Below are 19,725 nucleotides of genomic sequence, written 5' to 3'. Positions count from 1 at the left end.
CTGCATGTGACGGTGGATTTAGGGGGTCAAAGTCCAAAGTGTCAATTAGAGGGGAAAACTTTCACAGTTTCAGTTAGATTTACTCAGTAAAATCTCTTTAAGCAGTGTCCTCTTACACCTTGAAACACTCTGATTAACTCCCTGAAATGTTGATACAACCATCTGTGCAAAAGTGTTTGTATTTCCATCCTTTTTGTTGTCGATATTTCTGTCTGAACCAAAGAACTCTCACCTGAAACTGAACATGAAGGAAGGACAGTGTAATGTTTTAATGCATGGATATTATCAGATTCACGAAAACTTCCTCTCTTACGTGACTCACGTTACGTTACGTCACACACGTGCTGTCAGGAGACCGTTTCGTGTAGCTAGCAGCAAGATTAATGTTTGGAAACTATGGCTAAACAGCTATACATCTATACGAGGATGAAGCATGAGAAGTCTCAGCAGGATGGTTGTGAGAGAACGAACTGGATCCAAACGCGTCTGAGATCATCTATGTTGACTGGAGGCCTGAACAGCTTTTGTCTTTTGAAAGAGAACAAAGAGAGAGAGAGAGAGAGAGAGAGAGAACAAAGTCAAAGCTGCAGGGCCGTCCAGATTTATCCAGGCCCAGTCATTAGCCACGTTCTGTATCTGCCGCTGATAAGCAGCATGTGATCCGTCATCTCATTTTCAAGAAAATCCTGCATGTTAAATGTGGAAAATGTTACAGTGCGCCTCACCGTCAGAAACGCTCGACTGAAATCAGAAAGGAGCTCCTGCAAAGTTTTTACTTTCCAACTCATCACCAACTGAATCTTCTCTCTACGAGCTTCACATTTAGAGACGTTTCGTCTTCTTCTTTGTCTTTTTCGAGCCAACACCTTCCCGCTCTGCAGTGAGAGCAGCTTTATAAAACCACTGAGTGGGTTTTATCATTGAGATGAAAGAGGACGGGCCGTCTATTACACTGATGAAAGCTGTTTTTCTTCTGAGTGTAGAAGAAACCAGTCATATATATACATATATACTCTCAAGCTGCCTTTTTGGGGCATGTTAAGTGTTGTTTGAAATACTGTGATTGTCATTTAAATGTAAAATATCTCTATCAGATGTTTAAGAAGTTATCATGATGCTCTTTAAAGAGCATTTTAGAAATTCTCATTAAAACATCATCCTCTTTTTCAAACAAGCTCCGACTACTGTTATTTGTATTAATGATGTCACACAAACCACAGCAGGCGCGGAGGGATTTTAGCTCGCTGACAGCGTTTCAATGAACTGCGCCTCATTAGCAGAGGACCGTCCTGCTGCACGAGCCATTTACCCTTCAGCTCCACTCAACGTTATTTATGGAGGCGGTTCAACACACACGGCTCCGCAGAGAAAACTCGCTCAATGTGCTGATCATTACTGACTCCAGAGGCAGCGTTATATTTGTTGTTTTTGTGCTTTCGAATGTAAAAAGAGTTTTATTTTCCTTACTGATAATAGATAAGTTCCAACAAAAGCTACTGAGTATGATTTCATTTCAGTTTGCAGCACTATTGACTGTTTTTTTACTAAGGATATTGGCAGTGTTGTATCTATCTGTGAGGTTAATTATAAGTAGTAATTATTAATGAATATTGACAATTAGAAGGAGAAAAGATAGAAAGGAGGAAAGTTTGAGAGGATGCACAGCATGATGTTATATCAGGTGATGATTGCGCCTTAAATTTGTAGTTTTATTTCACAATCTGCACATCATGAAGAGACAATTAGAATGAAATTCATGCAGCGTGTAGTGGATGTTATCATCAGTTCAGATCTTTATTTTGCAAATACTAACACAGTCAGTAAAGTAACATTAAAGATAATACAAGTACAATGAAAATAACACAAAAACAAGCTGTTTCTATGCTTCAATTTCAATAAAAGATGTGTCATTAAAGATTAAACTACTCATCAGTATATTAAGAGGTTAAAAATCAGCCTTTACTAGCTGCATCATTGAAGTAGTGTTTCCATATTAATGTAACAATGTTAATCCAATAATATATGCTATTCTGAAACAGGCTGTTATGCATAATGAATACTTTAAGTATACTTTGACGCCAATACTTTGTAAAAATTTATAATGCAAGACTATTTATAGTGTGGTGTTGCTTTTATGTAAGTCAAAGATCACTGCACACAATTTACATAATACAATAAAAATATACATGTGTTTATTGCACTTAGAATAATAGATGCAATAACTGAAAATCTGACACATTACGCTTAATTTTCTGAAATCTGAGGGGAGGATGATAAATTCCTTTAATGAAAGATGGAAATGTTGCCTCAGTGTTCATGTCGAAACTGAAGTACTTGTCAATTTAAGATGCAAAATACTTCAAATTTGCAACATGTTCCAGTTCCTGCTCTTTAATTGTCTGTAAAAGTGGAAAATATGTTTTATTTTGTTGTGAGTATGGATTTGGAAAAAACTGATTAGTTAAACTAATGAGTCTTTACATCCATCCATCTGTCCGTCCATCTGTTTTCATCCATCTGTCCATTTTCTGTCACTACTCAGCTGTTATGTAAAACTACACATAGAAAAAACTCTAAAATAGAAGTGAACTCCTCTACATCTCAGAGGGAAATATTGTACTTTCTACTCCACTACATTTATTTGACAGCTTTAGTTACTTTTCAGATGAAGATTTGACACAATGGATAATATAACAAGCTTTTAAAATACAACACATTGTTAAAGATGAAACCAGTGGTTTCCAACCTTTTTGTCTTTTGACGTCTTACAAAAAGCAGTGTGTAGTCGGGGTCACATTTCACATGTCTATGAGTTGTTAACAGCTCCACCAAATAGTGATTTTTCCCTCTAAACTTCTCACATGCTTTCATTTCAATAAATGTTCAAATGATCCAATATTTCAGCAAAAATCAAAGATTAGAGAAAAAGTCCAAAAACTGAAAACAGATTTGTGTATCAGAACTTTGTTTTTTCTTCTTTCCTCTCCCATTAATCATCTCACAACCCCTCAGATTTATCTGCTGACCCTTTGGAGGGGCCCGACCCCTAGGTTGGGAACCACTGGACTAAACTAGCTAACTGTATATAAAGTAGTGTAAACTAGCTCCACCTCCAGCAGCTACAACAGTAACATGCTGCTCTAACACTGATGCTTCACTATTAATAATCTAATGATGTCATATATAATAATATATCAGTCAGAGGGACCAAACCACTACTTTTACTGCAATACTTTAACTACATCAAGCTCATAATACTTATGTACTTTTACTGCAATACTTTAACTACATCAAGCTCATGATACTTATGTACTTTTACTGCAATACTTTAACTACATCAAGCTCATAATACTTATGTACTTTTACTGCAATACTTTAACTACATCAAGCTCATAATACTTATGTACTTTTACTTAATTTTCATGCAGGAGTTTTCCTTGTAATCGATTACTTTACTACAAATCTAAAGTAATGAGTCACCTGAAGTAAACCTGTGAACAATATTTTCAGTATAACAATAAGGTCACTGAGTGCAGGAACAATGCTGCAGTTTGGACACACTGTACAGGAGGCTATATACATAGCTGTGTGTGTGTGTGTGTGTGTGTGTGTGTGTGTGTGTGTGTGTGTGCCCCGCCCCTCGCCGTGACGTCACCCACTCCCATCCAGCAGCAGAGCAGCTCTCCCCCAGTCCTCCGGCAGACCGGAGCAGAGACGGACGTGAACCCGACGTGTCGCTTCATCTGATACCCTTCACCAACTTCTGGGACTGTGGAGCTTTTATCTAATTTTTTTTTTAAATTATTCCTTTATTTTTTCCTTTTATTCCTTTTTTTTTTTTTTTTTTTTAAAAAAAACATAAATGACGCAAGAAGAAAACGAGAAACAGAAGATGAAGTGACGGCTCTCAATCTTCAGCTTCTTCTCACTTAAAGCACCAATCAAGCATCAAGCCAGCAGGAGGTCAGTTCACATTACACTCAAATTTAGACTTTATCACTTCTATTGACCTTAAAAACAAATCCTACCATCAGTTTATTTACTCATGTAGCAGAACGATGTGCGGAGAGAAATTCGGCTTCACTATATTTATGATATTTTTCTTTATAATAATCTCTGTTTGCTTTATGATAATTCAACATGGTGTTATCATTCTGCTTTGTAGTGAGCTTACACTTACATCCAATACACACTGTGACTTTTTATGGCAGTGTGTGACATTTAAAAGGTTTCTGTATTCATGTGAGGTTGGTGGTGGTGTTGTTTTTAATGTTTTTATGGCGTATTGCGACTTTTTGATGCTGAAGAATGAGCCTTATCGTGCTTTTCAGTGTTTTATGATGCTTTATTTGTATAATATGGTAACAATATTCTTGTAGTATAACATTAATTAGCCTATAAGTGTAAACTGAAAGCATTCCTTCCATTCCTACCACTTTGTATTCCTTTCTTTTATCTATCTGGCTGTGTGTATTTATGAATATTCATAAATTATAATAAACACGAGGCTGCAGAGGAAGGCTCAGCAGCAGATGGAGGAAAACGACTGGAAATGATAAGTTGACAAGGAGCGTGCATTGTGTCACGTGCGCGTGCACGCGTGTGTCTCCAGCGTCACCTTAGCCCTGCCAATAAGGTCATCTGATAAGCTGAAAATCCTCTCTTTGCAGCCACACACACGCACACACACACACACACACACACACACACACACACACACACACACATACACACACACATTGTCTTACAGCCTGAAGTCGTCCACAACTCTATTTAATTAGATGGATTTAATTAGATGGATTTTTATGTGTGTTTCCTGAAAATATTTTCAAAACACACACACACACACACACACACACACACACACACACACACACACACACACACACACACACACACACCTATCTTGGACTGGGTCAGGAAGGAATGTGGGGTTTTCCAGTTGGAGACTTCTTTTCTTCCTCCTCCTCATTCCTAACCTTTCTGCCTCCTCCTCCTCTCCCTCGCTCCTGATCTTTCCACCCTTTTCCCTCTTGTTCTTCTTCCAATTCTCCCCTCTCTCTTTCCTCTCCTGCTCCTCCTCCTCATCTTCCCTGATCCTCTGCCTCCACGTTGTCTTCTTCTTCTACATCTTCATCTTTTTCACCCTCTCTTCTTCCTCTGAGACTTTCCTCCTGTCTCACTTGCCTCCTTCTTCTTTTTTTATCCTCTTCTCCTTCTTATCCTCCTCGTCTTCCTCCTTGATCTTCTGCCTCCTTGTTGTCTTTTTCTTCTACCTCCTCCCTCTCCTCCTCTCTCCTTTCTCTAAGACTTTTCCTCCTCCTCTTCACCTCACTTGCCTCCTTCTTCTTTTTCTTTTTCCAAACTCTGTGAGCAGCTATCTTACTCCTCTTCCTCTGTTCGCCGCCTCCTCACCCTCTACGTCTTCATCATATCTTCCAATCTCCTCCTCTTCCTCTTTTAACAAAAACATGAACACACACTGATGTGAAAGAGACGCTAAACACCTCCTACTTCACACACACTAAACCCATCTCAACAGCTCCCCCCCCCCCCCCCCCCCCCCCCCCCCCCCCCCCACACACACACACGACTGACGCTAAGCCTGAAAACTCACATGTCATCATTTTCCAGATCCCTGCGAAGGTGCGCTCCATTTTGTAATTAATGGCAGCTCAGCACAACACACACACACACACACACACTGTGGAGTTAAGTCTACACACACCTCTGTGCATATACGTATTCGAATCATCATGTTGTCTTATACACTCACAGAAACAAACATCTCTACATCTTTTTTGTGTTGCTTAATTATCCATTAATGAATATACAGCAGCATCTGCAGAATATAGTAATTATCTCAAGCTCCCAGTGTGATTTTAAAAGCCTAAACAGCAGCTGACGAGCTCCAGTCAGAGGGGGAAAGTAGAAAAAAACCCAATAATTTAAGTATTGTAATTAAAAATGTACAGTTTTTATGTGCTAGTACTTCAGAGTGAGATGTTACAGGACTTCTTTCAGCTGCAAGTACTTATCACTGTCAGGATTAAGATTTTACAGCATGCAAAACATCTGATAAACACATGAAACTATAAGCGTTGCCAGTTATGTACATGTATATGATTCATTTATGGATGACAGACATGAAATAAAAAGTGAAAACACATACTTCCACATGTTTCCAAGGACACTTTGATGTTTCATTTTCATCACATCAATTATCACAACTGCATCTGAACATCCTGCAACCTGCAGCTTCAGTGTGAAATCTGATGGATGAACCCACGAATGCTCGTCAGTTCAAGGCCAACTGTTAATAAAACAAGTCCTCATTATCTAATAACTTGAAAAAATGAAACTTAAATGTCTCTTTAAATGGTTGAAATGTTATAAAGTGTGTTGACTCGTTAATCAATATTGGTACGTCAACAGACAATTAGCTGCTTTTACATTTTCCCTAATTTATTACAGTAAGAGCCTGTTGCAACTCATTTACAGTATTAAGAGTATTTTATAACATAATCATCAGCTAATGTTTTATGATTTTCCACTCAGCTGTTTTTCCTCCTGCAGATAGAGTCATTGGAGGGAAATTACAGCATTCAAAACCCTTAATGTTGAAAATTAAACCATCCGCTGCCCTGAAGTCGACCTGTTGACGTCGTCAAAATGCCGCTTCCTCTTCCTGAGTGTGAACCTTTTCTTCTTAAACCGTCAGCGGAAGAATCTCCCTCTGCAGCGGAGGAGAGGAGGATGTGGCACAAAAAAATTTAGTACTTAGTGGGCTCATCTAGCTGGAAATCCATCCTGAGGGGAGAGAGGAGCGATTGTTATATTTTACGGATGAATTTCTCCGTTGATGAATGGTGGCGGTCGAGGCAGAGCACCGCCGCAGCCTAATGTACTTGACCACATGCCAAGCTGAGGCCTTTTTTTTTTTAATGTGTTTATTTTCTCTTGCAGCTCTGCAGGATAAAAATTAAAACCCTGAACATATAATAAAGCCGCTGTTGGACAGTAAGAAAGATAATCAGAGAGGAATGTGATGTTTTCCTGTGTGGCAGCTTCAGTTTTTGCCACCAATCAGCCTTATAACTGTGGTTTTCTGTGAGTGAGTGATAAAGTTACACCATTGGTTGGCGGCTGAGTGTTGGAGTTCCCTCATTGGCTGTTGCTCTTTCAAAATGAATTGGTGAGAGATGATGTGACTAAGACTGTGTTTCCTGCTTCGAGCTCTGACTCTCACAGCTCCGGTGTTAAATTTAGAAAAGTCAGCTAAACTCTCGTTTAAACAGACGTGTACCAGCATCTCTGCATCTCCTCCTCCACCGCCCGGTGTATCCGACTCTTCGGCTGGCAGGAGAGACGCTCCGCAGTGCGTTTGGATTTTATAACTGAACTCTGAATAACAAGCAGCATTAAAACACGAGTCTTGCAGGTAAAACATGAGACTCGTGTAGCTGTTATATCACTTTAGTGTGGGGCGTCTGCTCTGCAGGTGCGCTTGATTTGACTGTAACTGCGGTAACCAGGCGGAGATAAGCCTCCTGAATTTGCACCCAAAATACTGTCAAATCTTCCATGATCATCAATCACGAAAGAGGCAGAAAACTGACAAAACATTTGATACAGTGACAGGAGTTTAAGTTCCCAGGCACAATACCTGATTTCAGGCAGTTTTAAATTCATATAATATTTAATTCAGTACATTGTACACATTTCCTCCTGGACAACTTTTCAGGCTCACAAATCTTTTCTTGCTTTAATCCCTGCAGTGAAAAAACGAGAGACATTCGCACAGTGAAGTAGATGAAAGAGCAGGGGGAGTTAACAGATAAGGACAGGTAATTAGAATAGTTATAATTAAAGTTAAAATAAGTTCTCTCTCAAATCAAACATCCTAAGATATGAGTGCAAAGTATTGTTCTTGCAATTACATTCATACTCTTTTTATGACTCAAACGTAGCTTAACCATGTCATGTGATGCTACTACAGTACACTTTAGCAACAAATATTACTTGGACCACTACAGTAAATAGGCAGTAAACTGGCACTTGGAGGCATCCAAAGGCGAGGGTAGGGATGGAGGTGAAGGGTTAAGCTGAAATTATACCTTTCGCGTTGTGACGACCCTCTCTGGACAGTACATGAGGGTCTGCTAGGATCCATGTGACGCAAATTTCGTCATTAAAGGGTGTATGCGTAGGCTCTGTGCCTCCAATTTGTTGCCCAGTCTGCGCGGTCACAACACTGCCTTCCTGTAGACACCGATCTACTGCGTATGTGCGGATTATGTCCTCCGAGCAGACTCAAGAAAGTAGTATAAACAGAGCTACTACGCGTCTGTGGTGTCCGTGTATATGTCCGCTTGGGACTATATCTGTGGCCTTAGGGTGGAAGTGGAGGTTGTGTTGAGCTGGAAAAAGCTTGGCTTTATTGTCAGTCCGGTGGAGTGGAATGTGTTGGAGGCCGGCATCTGTCCATGCGGAGATTCTAGTTGTGTCAGGAGGAGCTGGGAGTTGGCTGCTGTGCGGTTGAGGGTGTAGCGTTGGTTGGACATGCGGCGTCTGGAAGAGCGGCCTTCTTCTGAAGGACAGTGATGGCGACAAGGGCCTGTATGTGGATGCGGTGGTGTCTCGCTGGAACTGCTGGATGGAGAGCTATAGACAGTGCTTCACTGAGGGACGTAGATGGCGGAGGGCGGATGTGATGGCTTAGTGGCTGCCTGCGATAATTGGAGGCAGCAATGGACGGAGGAGATTCGGAGACCAGATCAGTCATCAAACACATCATTGTCCAAGAGGCTGAGAACCAGAGAGACATGGTCTTGTTCCTAAACCATAGTTATTATAACTTCATTTATCACATTCCTCTCATAGCTGACGTGATGTTTTTAAAAGCAAATGGGTTCAATTTGTTCAGTTTTGATGGTACATTTGCAAATCGGGTTGACAGCATGCTGAAGGGTGAGACAATATTTTTATTCAGAGAGCACTTTTTGATGATCAGTCTTTTTTTTTTTTTCTCCTGCAGGAGGTTTTGATGAACAACTTTATTTTATTGTAAACACAGTTGTGTTTACAAGCAAAAATGCACTCACAGGCTTCTAGAAAGCATCTACAGTGGCCCACAGGGGGCTGAAGTCAAACTTGTGTGATTAAATGAACTCAACAGGAATATAACTGCTAATTATAGGTGAGCATCTTCCTCCATCACTTTTAATTTCATGAGCAGTGTACAAATATTCAAGGACATTTTTTTTCCCCTGAGCTCTTGTTAATTTCTGCTGGTTCACTGCCACTTCGTCACAGGTGTAAACGCATGCCCGCAGGCATGCTGGGAGTAGAGTTGCATCGCCGCAGGCCACAGCAGGGCGTCCAGTTAGGTAACAGACTCGAGTAGATCTAATGTGTGTCTGTCTTTAAGGTCAGGACTGAATTAAGCACAAGTGCCTGCACTCTGTTTCCTGCAAAACAAGATGAAAGAGCTGACCTTTTCTCTGAGTTTAAAGTTAAATAAAGCATTTTTTAGTGGTGTTTTGCTCCTTTTAACCCTCTTTTTTTTTTGGTTGTTGGACCTGAGCAAACATGGAAAATGAGCTACAAACAAGTTAAACAAACATATATTTTGTTTTGACAGACTTTACCGAGAAAACTTGAACAAATTAATAATCAATCACAATTTTTCCACCAGCTGGAGGACTGTGATTATAATATTGAAATCTGAGGAGATTTTGTTGTTTTGTGAGTTTGTTGCTAAACAGATGCACATTAAGATTTGCTAACAAGCTCATAAAGTTGTTTCCACTTCATTTTATTAAACCAATACTGAAAATCAGACAGAGTACGGTGTTCAGCTTCCTGATTTGATCTGGGATTACTCCCTGTTTGCTAACATATGAAATTTAACTGTGAATTTGACTAAATATTATATACTGTTGGTTAATTTTAAAGTTTGGCATGATTTTGTTTTCTCTGCTGCTGTGTCTGATTCTCTGCTCATTTTAAACAGCTGCGATGGAAAAACGATAAAATCTACGCAAGCATATGGCTGCTGGAAATGGTTATTACAGCAACATTCATCCAGGGATTAGGACCGCCGACTCTTGGCTAATTAAACTTTCGACTCCCTGACGTCCTCACCGCTCCTCCACTCTGTCAGTCTCACTGAAACGAGTTAATAACAGAGTATTTCACTGACTCGGTTATTAATGCACCAGAGGGGAAAAAAAAAAAAAAAAAAATCCCTGATTCCAATTTTGAGGAACACACAAGCCCTCGAGCAGTTTGCTGCAGATCCCCTGAAAGCTCCTTTTTTTAGTCTACTCTCCCTCTGTAATTGAAATTTCTCTGCTAACGTAGAGTAAATCAAAAGTAAAATGGAGGTCACCCTCCCCCTCCCCCATCTTCAGTATCTCTGCGATCTGTCTGTGAAAGTCTTGTTTTCTCAGATAAGGTCAAACGCAGGGTATCACAGTCTTGTTTAACTTTTGTGTTTTTTTAATGTCTCGTGCTGCTTTTCGCTCCTCAAATCCTGGATGTTTTCTCTCGGAACAAAAGTTGTGAGCTTGTAGGGAGGCTCAGCGTGGATCCGCAGGGCTCTGAACTGAACCTCCTGCTGCGAGTCCCGTCGCAGAGAAGAGAAGCTTCCAATTCCTCTTGTTTTCTTTCTGTCTGTTTTTTTTTTTTTTTTTTTGCTACATCTGTCAGAGCTGTCCTCACCTCCTGCTGCATTTAGCGGGGGATCGCCTTGGCGTGATATCAAAGTGGGTGACAGTCTCTTTGTCTGCTGGCTTGTTATTGATCGTAGGCTCGCTCCGACTGCCCGCTGAGTGCTCATTTTCGTGCCGAGGGAAGGATTTTATCGACGGGCGACACGCTCCTTGTAGAGCAGAGAGGGTGCAGGAAAATGAAATGTCGCCTTGGAGGAGTTTGACGGGCTTTCAGCTAGAGCTCGCAGGTGAACAGATGCCACCATTAAACAAGACTCACTTTGTCTTCCCTGCATGCTTTGCAGCCCAAAGTGCCGCAGTTTCCTTCAACTTCATGAGACGATCTGCTCTGAAACAATCACAAGATTTCACTTTTTTTGCCATTTTCTGGAATGAGAGACAAAAATCTCAATATATCTGCTTAATTCTGTCTCACCAGTGTTTAAAAACTACAGACTAGACTCGACTACTGTAGTGTGAAGGAGGCTCACAGGGGAGCAATGAAAGCACAGAAAGTAAAACTTTGTCATTTTGCATGAAACTGTGCCAATTAAGTGGAAGAAGGTTGAATGGCTCACATGGAAGTAGGTGGAAAGTAAAAGTTTGACGAGAACTTTTCATTCTTTTACATAATTTTAATATTTTTTAAGTATTAATGTCTTAAAACACAAGTGTCTTATCATAGTATGAGGGACAAAACTATAATGCAACCTGATTTCTTCAATGCCATGTTAATAAAAAGCCCAATAAAATGCTTAACAGGGTTTCTAATTGGTGTATTTTCATGTGCAAATGTGCAAAACAAAGACAGGAAATGTATCAGTTATGATGATGAAAATGGGCGATGCCATGTTTGTTTACATTGTTGTTCTTGGAAGTCGGTTCCCAACACCTCCTTCATGACTCCATAATTGCCTAATTTTATACTGTGTCATCTCATCAGACAAAAATAAACTGTGCTCTTACTACAAAGTCTTCCTATGAAAAATCAAGCAAGCCATGGTTACAAATCTAGGCCGGGAGTAAAGGAGAAAATATAAACAGGGATTTTACTGCAGCCATGTTATTACAGTTCATGTGAACATGTTGTTCGATATCGTGCATAACCTGGTTTCTCTGAGTAACCTGGTTTCTTGTGTGTATGTAGATGTTCTCATTGCTGAATATCCTGCATCATGTGGTATCTTCATGTAGTGATGTAGTGAAGCTGAGAGATGGAAGTAGTAAGAATCTTTACAATAATACTTAACACTTTACCATATTTCTGTTCTTTCTGGTTGTTTGCATTTATATAAAAACAGACAAAAAGCTGTGTTGAACTGATATCCAACTTTACTAATAATAGCTCAATTTCTGTGTTTTATACTCAGTTTGGGATAAAAATAGATTGTAAAGCGGTGTGGCAACTTCATGGAAACAAACACCTGCACCTGAATCACAATCCTCAGTGTTTAATGTGAAAACACTGAGCAGAGTTTCAGCTCCAAACATTAGAGCTCTAACGAAGATAATCAGTGAAAGGCATTCACATGGCGGCCTCTACAGTCTGTGTTGCTTTAATCAGATTAAAATGGCATCATTAGTGTGCAAATGCAAATGTTCCCACTGTCGCTGCTCGCCACATCCTGCAGGAATAACAAAGTCTCTCGTGACCAAAGGGAACAACGTTTTGCTGCAAAACAATTTCTCGCTGCCACTCTAATCAGATTACAGCCCTCTGCTGACTGTGTTTTCATACACAAAATTGAATCACAGCTCAATTCTTACAAGGAAATTGGTACCTTGGTTGATATAATCAGAGATGTAAATAACCAAAATGCACATGGCAGTGCAGGATGTCGAGCCAGAGCAGGGAGAGAGACTTGATTTTGAGATTATAATGGTTGAAGGTTAATGGTTGATTTGAATCACCTGAAGGAAAAGATTTGAGACATTTAAACCCTTGAGGTCGGGTATGACCTTTAGATTAAGTTTTTTTAGCTTAAAGGAAGAGATATTAGATATAATTTTATAAGATTATACAATATATGACAAATGTTGAAAGGCTTAGTTAGTCATTTAGGTCAGTTTCCAGTGTGCAAATTGCCAAAATGTTGTTTGCACTCTCCATTTTTGCTTCCTGCTTTACATTGTGTTTCTGACCTTCTTCATTGTCACTTTCCCTCAGGGCTTAAATCTCTTTGGTTTAATTTATTTATTGCTTTTCAATTGCTCTCCCACTAAATCACATCTCTCTCTTTCTCCATCTCTGAGCTCACTACTCATGCTCTTTGCATCGATTTAGAAAAAAAAACCTCACTGTGTTCCGCTGGGAGCTCATTTCTTTCCCCTAACCATCCTTCATACTGAGTTCCTTCAAAAATGCGGTGACCTTATTTTGACCTTTTCAGCCTGTAACTGTGTTAGCGATCTAGAAAATTAAACTTCCTCCTCCAGCATCGAGTTGGGGAGTCACTTAAGATCAAACTCTGAACTCCTTTTTGTGCTTGTTTCCAGATGAAAAGCTGCCAATGAGCGAAAGCTACGACAAGGATAGGCCATGGCTGCCCATCGAATCATCAGAGTGACCAACAACAACCACATCCTCCCTCGCTGTAAATCTGAGGGGACGCTCATCGACCTCAGCGAGGGGGTGACCGGGGCGAGTCTCACTGATGTCAAAGGTCAGTATGTCATTGTTGTAAAAACACAGGGGAAAAAATGTGTTCTGTAAGGCAAAAGTTTCAAGATACAAGATTATGGTTAAATTTAAGTCCCAATTAATCAAAGTTCACATAATATCTCTAGATTTTGTTTTAATTTTGTTCTTTTCATCTTTTGCAATCAACATATTCAGTTATCTGCTGGAAACTGGCTCTTTCACTTCACTGGTTGCACCCCATTGCAGCTTTGTTTACATGCTCTGTATACGCTAATGAGGTGAACCAAAAATAGCAACTTATGTAGTTCATCTGCTCATACATTTAACTTGTGATCTGAAAAGGTGTTTGGTTGCATTCAGAATCATTGAAATATTTGTTTTGCTTTTTTGGTTGCCTTTGTGTCCAAGATAAAGGACTAAACATTTCTTTTTCTGGTTTTAGGCTTTTCTCAAAGTTTTAGGTAAACAAAGCAATAAAACCATTTAGGCAAAAACCCTAATGTCTGATCTGTAGCACCATCACCTCATTACTTTAACTGGTCCATTATTTCTGTGATATGCACCGTTAACCGCAATATTTTGAGTAATCAGCAAATGAGTGATTAAGTGCACTTATAAACCACTTTGCAATCAAGACAGAAGCTGTCACTAACAGTTTTATGAGATAGAAGTGCAATTTGGTCTAACATCTTTTTTTCCTTTTCAGTGCCTTCTCCCAGTGCCTTAAGGCTGGACACTTCAGCCTCCTATGGAGCGGCGCAGGAAGTGGTCGCCATAAAGGATTACTGCCCCAGCAGCTTCACCACACTGAAATTCTCCAAAGGTGATCGCCTCTATGTGCTGGACACGTCAGGTGGAGAGTGGTGGTACGCCCACAACAACACAGAGATGGGTTACATCCCAGCCGCCTACGTCCAGCCGGTCAACTTCAGGAACTCTTCGCTCAGCGACAGTGGGATGATTGACAGTCTTGGGGAGGGATACGAGGAGGGGTCGAAGGAGTTTGGAGGTTTGGGGGAGTGGACAGGGATGACCCCTAAACCCTCCCCAATTTACAACAACAGTCCATTCTCTGTGAACCCCTTTATCCGCCCGTTAGATCAAAACTGCAAAGATGCAGGTGTAAGGAACTCAGCAGACCTTATTCTCTTTGATGCCTTGGCATCACCGTCCACTGGCTCCACCTTTAACACAAGTACAATCATGACAAATGGGTTTAGCAGCTTCTACATGAACAGCACCACCCCCATCAGCCCAAACCAAGAGGTTGCACCAAACCTCCACAGGGAGAACCCTTTTTTCAGGAGTAAACGTTCCCACAGTCTCTCAGAACTGTCCGTCCTGCAGGCTCAATCAAATCCAACCTTACCCTCTTCTGGATTCTTCACAGGCCTTAAGGCTCCTGTGCCGGAGCAGTTTCAGAGCAGGGAGGATTTTAGGACAGCTTGGTTAAACCACCGAAAGCTAGCCAGGTCTTGCCATGACCTGGAATCCCTGGGTCAGAGCCCTGGGTGGGGCCAGACACAGCCGGTGGAGACCAACATCGTGTGCAGGTTAGACAGTAATGGAGGGGTTGTTCAGCTCCCAGACACGCACATCAGTGTTCACATCCCTGAAGGCCATGTCAGCCATGGAGACTACCAGCAGATCTCCATGAAAGCCTTACTAGACCCTCCTCTGGAGCTCAACAGTGACCACTGCTCCACTGTTAGCCCTGTGGTGGAGATCAAGCTCAGCAACATGGAGACCAAGTCCTTCATCACACTGGAGATGAACATATCAGTAACTGTGAGGAAGGACAGTTGTCACACTGCTGAGGTGCTTTGTGTTCGAAGTGATTGCAAAGAAGGGCCTTACACGCCGATCCCTAATGCTTACATTTACAAGGATACAGTCCAGGTGCAGTTGGATAGTCTAGAGCCTTGCATGTATGTGGCTGTTGTGGTTCAGTCGCAGTACATGAGCCACAATACGACTGTTTGGGACTATGTGCAGAGGAAAGTAACTCTAGGTGTGTACGGACCCAAGCACATCCACCCTTCCTTCAAGACAGTCGTGGCCATGTTTGGGCATGACTGCGCTCCCAAGAATTTGTTGGTGAGCGAGGTGGGTCGGCAGGCGAGCTCCACCCCAGCGGTTGCCCTCCAGCTGTGGGGGAAGCACCAGTTTGTACTGGGGTACCCTCAGGACCTCCAAGTGGGATTGTACTCCAACATGTCCAACTATCAGGTGAAGGTGAACGAGGGTGCCAGTGTAATTCGGGGATTTCAGGTCAAACTGGGGAAGGTCAGTAGGCTGCTGTACATGATCTCATCACACAACCCCAACAGCATCTCAGACTTCACTCTCAGGGTCCAAGTCAAGGATGCTCTGGACTGTATCCTCACCCAGTTCTGTGTCCAAACTCCGCAACCACCTCCAAAGACTGGAGCGAGAATAACGGGCCAGAGGAGGTTCTTGAAAAAGAAAGAGGTGGATAAGATTGTTCTCTCACCACTGGCTGTCACCTCTAAATATCCAAAGTTCCAGGATCGTTGCATTACCAATCTAAAATTTGGCAAGTTGATCAAAACGGTTATCAGGCAGCACAAGAGCACCTATCTGTTGGAGTACAAGAAGGGGGATGTTATTGCTTTGCTCAGTGAGGAGAAAATCAAATTGCGAGGGCAGCTACGGACCAAAGAGTGGTATATTGGATACTATCAGGGGAAGATGGGGCTTGTCCACGCCAAAAATGTTTTGGTTCTGGGTAAAGTGAAGCCCATTTATTGGTGTGGGCCGGACCTAACAACCACAATGCTGCTGGAGCAGATCCTGAAGCCTTGCAAATTTCTTACATACATCTACGCAACCGTGAGGACAGTTTTGATGGAGAACGTGGGTAACTGGAGGGCGTTTGCAGATGCCCTGGGATACGGAAATTTGCCGTTGAATTATTTCTGCCGGACTGAGCTGGACAATGAGCCGGAGAAGGTGGCGTCAGTTCTGGAGAAATTGAAAGAGGAGTGTACAAACATGGAGAACAAGGAGAGGAAGTCCTTTCAGAGGGAACTCATGATGGTAAGACAAGAAGAATGTGTGTATGAATGTGGCTGTGGTGTGTGAGAGTTTTTATGCTTTTAATTTGACCATATCTTTTTTCTGTCTTAATTTGGACTCCAGGTTCTGGTTAAGTTTTATTTTTCATGATTTGAACTGAATATCCATTCTCATACCACCATTTCTAAGTACTGTAGAATCAGTTTGTGTGCACATAAGGAGACAATCTTGAGGTGGAAATAGTCAGAGTATTGAGAATAATGATTTTACTGTGTCAATGTTTTTAAGATCTGTTTCCATGAAAGTAGCAGGTAACAATCATAACATTTCGTACTGACCTGGAAGAAGCCAGTAAGTTGGAAATGTGTTCTTAGAGTTTGAAGTTGACCTGGTTTTCGTCGAGTTAAACCAGTCCTTTTGAATTATGAGCAGACATTAGTGTCAGTTTTGGATATGTGGATGTCTAAGCTTTGCCTTTCAGCTAAGAAAGAAAGAAATCCTCCAAGATTATTCAGTCAATTGTGAAATTATATCCCTTTTTATCTTAAGGTAAAAACTGCAGATGCAGACTATTTAGATTTGTTTTCTGTGAGCCTAAATATCTCATTTCAATTAGTCATTTAATCAAAACATTTTTTAATCTATGAATCCTCAAAATATGTGAAAATGCCCATGCGGAACGCCCTGTTGGCCGAATGGTAGCTACGGTTTCCCTGGTTCGACTCCAGCTGGGGACCCTTCTTGCATGTCATGCCCCTCTCCTCCCTCCTTGCCCCTCGCCTCCCCTTATTTCCTGTCTGCTCTCCACTATCAGCTGTCCATTAGGGGCAGACATGCCCCAAAAAACATATCTTTAAAAAAAAAAAAAAAAAAGGAAAATGCCCATGGCAAGTTCCCAGAGATATTCCATTTACAATTCTATAAAACAAAGAAAATCAGCAAATCATCATATTTGAAATCTGTAAACAGGGAATAGTTTGCATTTTCCTTGTTTGATTAGTGACAACTCATAGGATACCACAAAGTCACAGCCCTTGTTACTGCAAGAGTAGCTGCTGATTTTATCTCTAATGTTAAAGAAAATTGTCCTGCATAAACAGCTTTTTCCTCAAATGATGCACATCATGAACTGAGCAAGAGAAGACTTCTATCAGTGTCTCTCAGCTGCTTGCTGTATCATTAGTTGAGCTTTGTGGCAGCTAAAAGGAACAAAAAACAAATTCCCTCAACAATCAGTGTCACTTTCTGTCTTACTGATTAGTGAGTCTGCTACAACATCCTTCAACATGATTACTCTCCACTTCAGCCTGCAGTGCAGTCCGACAATGTGACACAATCTGAGTGCCAGCTAGAAGAATTTGGGTCCTTGTGCTCAGTCACTTGAATGGTAAACAACTTGTCTTATAGTGTGGGTGTCTCACAGTGAGAACAGCCATCACATAAAAATGTAGGAGAAAATCCTGTAAAGGAATGCATGGAAATAAAACATAACATCTGCAGTTTGAGCAAAAACAGCTCTGTCAAGTGAATGCACATAGGCCTCGATGTGTTTTTCTTCTCCGACAGCGCTGGCACCCTGCAGGAGGCAAAATAGTCCCGAGACATTTCCCTCACCAGACGCCATTACTCAAAAAGTACTTTAGCAAAGTACATTTTCAAACTCTTGTTTATCCAGGCAGAGTTGATGAAGCATGCATGCACTTTTGTTGCAGCAACATGCTCAGTGCAGCCGCAGGTTTCAGCTGGTGGCCTCTGGAGCAGCTGGGGGCAAAGTGCCTTGCTAAATGGGACCAGTAGCTGTTCACTAGCTACTGGTCATGCTTTTGCCTCTTTTAGATCACCTGCAACCACCTCTCCCTGTTTGGCTGTAAGTCATGTGACCTCCCCATAATCTCAGTAAGTCTAAAGCAAAGAAGGCATGCTTTCATGTTTCATAAAAGGCTTTTATTCTCACGGTTACCTTCAGCTCCTGCCGAGGCTTTTTAACTTGCTGTGTGCACAAAGAAGACCTTGGCTTTCTTATCTGTGAAACAGGCTCCATCCTTAACTCCACTGAGCTTCATTTTTAAATATTTGCTAGAAAACGACACAAGGACACACTCAGATGTCCTTCACTGAAGTTCAGCAATTTTCTTTCATCAGAAACACTTTCATCATCAAGGCCGATGTAGTGTATATGCAGTAATTTGTCCTGTTGACTTTGATTAAAAGAACTATCCACAAAGTATAAAGTCTTACAACCCATTTATGGTTTGTCATTACATGGAATTAACTTCTGGTATGATGTTTTCTGGCTGGACACAGCTGCAGGGAAATTGGTTTTAAAGAGCCAACAACCACCCCAAAAAATTAATTAAGACATTCAGTGTCTCCTGTTGCTTTACAAGCTGCTCAGACCAAATCATATTTAAAATTGTTGTCTTTTAGATGTTTATCATAATGACAAAACCAGTAGGTGACACTGATTTTTCTAATATTTTTAAAGCTACAGCATCCCATCAAATGGGAAATATTCTAGATGTTTTGTACTTACTTTTATCATTTTTGATCTTTGAGCTTCTGAAGATGGGGCCATCAATGTACGCTTTAGTGCTTTGGAGTTTAATAGATGAGGATCTTAATTTTTATTGCGTTGTGTGCTTTCTATCCCACTATTCATTATCTTTTATTGTTGGACATAGTGTAATATGACTTGGTCCTCCCTTGTTTTTCTTCCTGAAATGAGCTTTTTCTTTTTGATATATTTCTAATTTGGATGTGTGGTTTGGTTTCCTCCCATGCTGAAGCATCCGTAGCAGATCTGTCAGCATTGCTCTGTCAGATTTACAGATTTAACTGTGAGAGCTTCATCTTAGACTGATTTTCTCCTGGATTTTATGTCCCGACACATCTTAAACTTGTTGTCCCCTGCTCAGTTTGCTGCTGCACTTCACCTGCTATAAACCACTCTGGTGGGTGTATGTATGTGTATGTGTGTTTCCCCTGCGACATTTCCCCCCCCGGAGAGCAGCGAATTGTCATCAAGCTGCAGGAGCATCTCCAGTTAGTCGAACAGGCTTGAATTACTGCATCTCCTGCTCAAAGGAAAAAATATAGCCTGTCTTATATAATTGTTACTCAATAAAACATTGAGTACCTGGACTGTATCCTTGTAAACCTCCCGCTACAAAATCCTTGATTAGCAAACAAAGAATTCATTCTTTGCTCTGTTAAAGTGGCTTTCTCTGGACAAAAATACACAAATCCACACGACTGTGAAATGTGTGAAGTAAAAGGAAAAAGAGAGGGATTAAAATGACACAGCTTGTTACCATATAAATAGTCTGAGCA

General features: G+C 41.0%; 1 protein-coding gene across 1 annotated transcript in view; it reads left to right on the top strand.

The window, feature by feature from the left end:
- The first annotated feature begins 3,681 nt into the window (after nt 1-3,681).
- sh3bp4a (SH3-domain binding protein 4a) overlaps nt 3,682-19,725 on the top strand; it is a 28,422-nt gene continuing 12,378 nt past the window's right edge. Inside the window, exons 1-3 of the mRNA XM_067583643.1 lie at nt 3,682-3,963; nt 13,212-13,378; nt 14,063-16,416. Of these exons, the coding sequence (XP_067439744.1) occupies nt 13,255-13,378; nt 14,063-16,416 (2,478 nt within the window). The 5' untranslated portion in view covers nt 3,682-3,963; nt 13,212-13,254. The remainder of the gene's footprint in view (nt 3,964-13,211; nt 13,379-14,062; nt 16,417-19,725) is intronic.

This window comes from Thunnus thynnus, chromosome 24 (genome assembly GCF_963924715.1).
Source record: "Thunnus thynnus chromosome 24, fThuThy2.1, whole genome shotgun sequence".
In the NCBI taxonomy this organism is placed as follows: Eukaryota; Metazoa; Chordata; class Actinopteri; order Scombriformes; family Scombridae; genus Thunnus; species Thunnus thynnus.
This window is presented reverse-complemented; position numbering and strand designations above follow the sequence as displayed.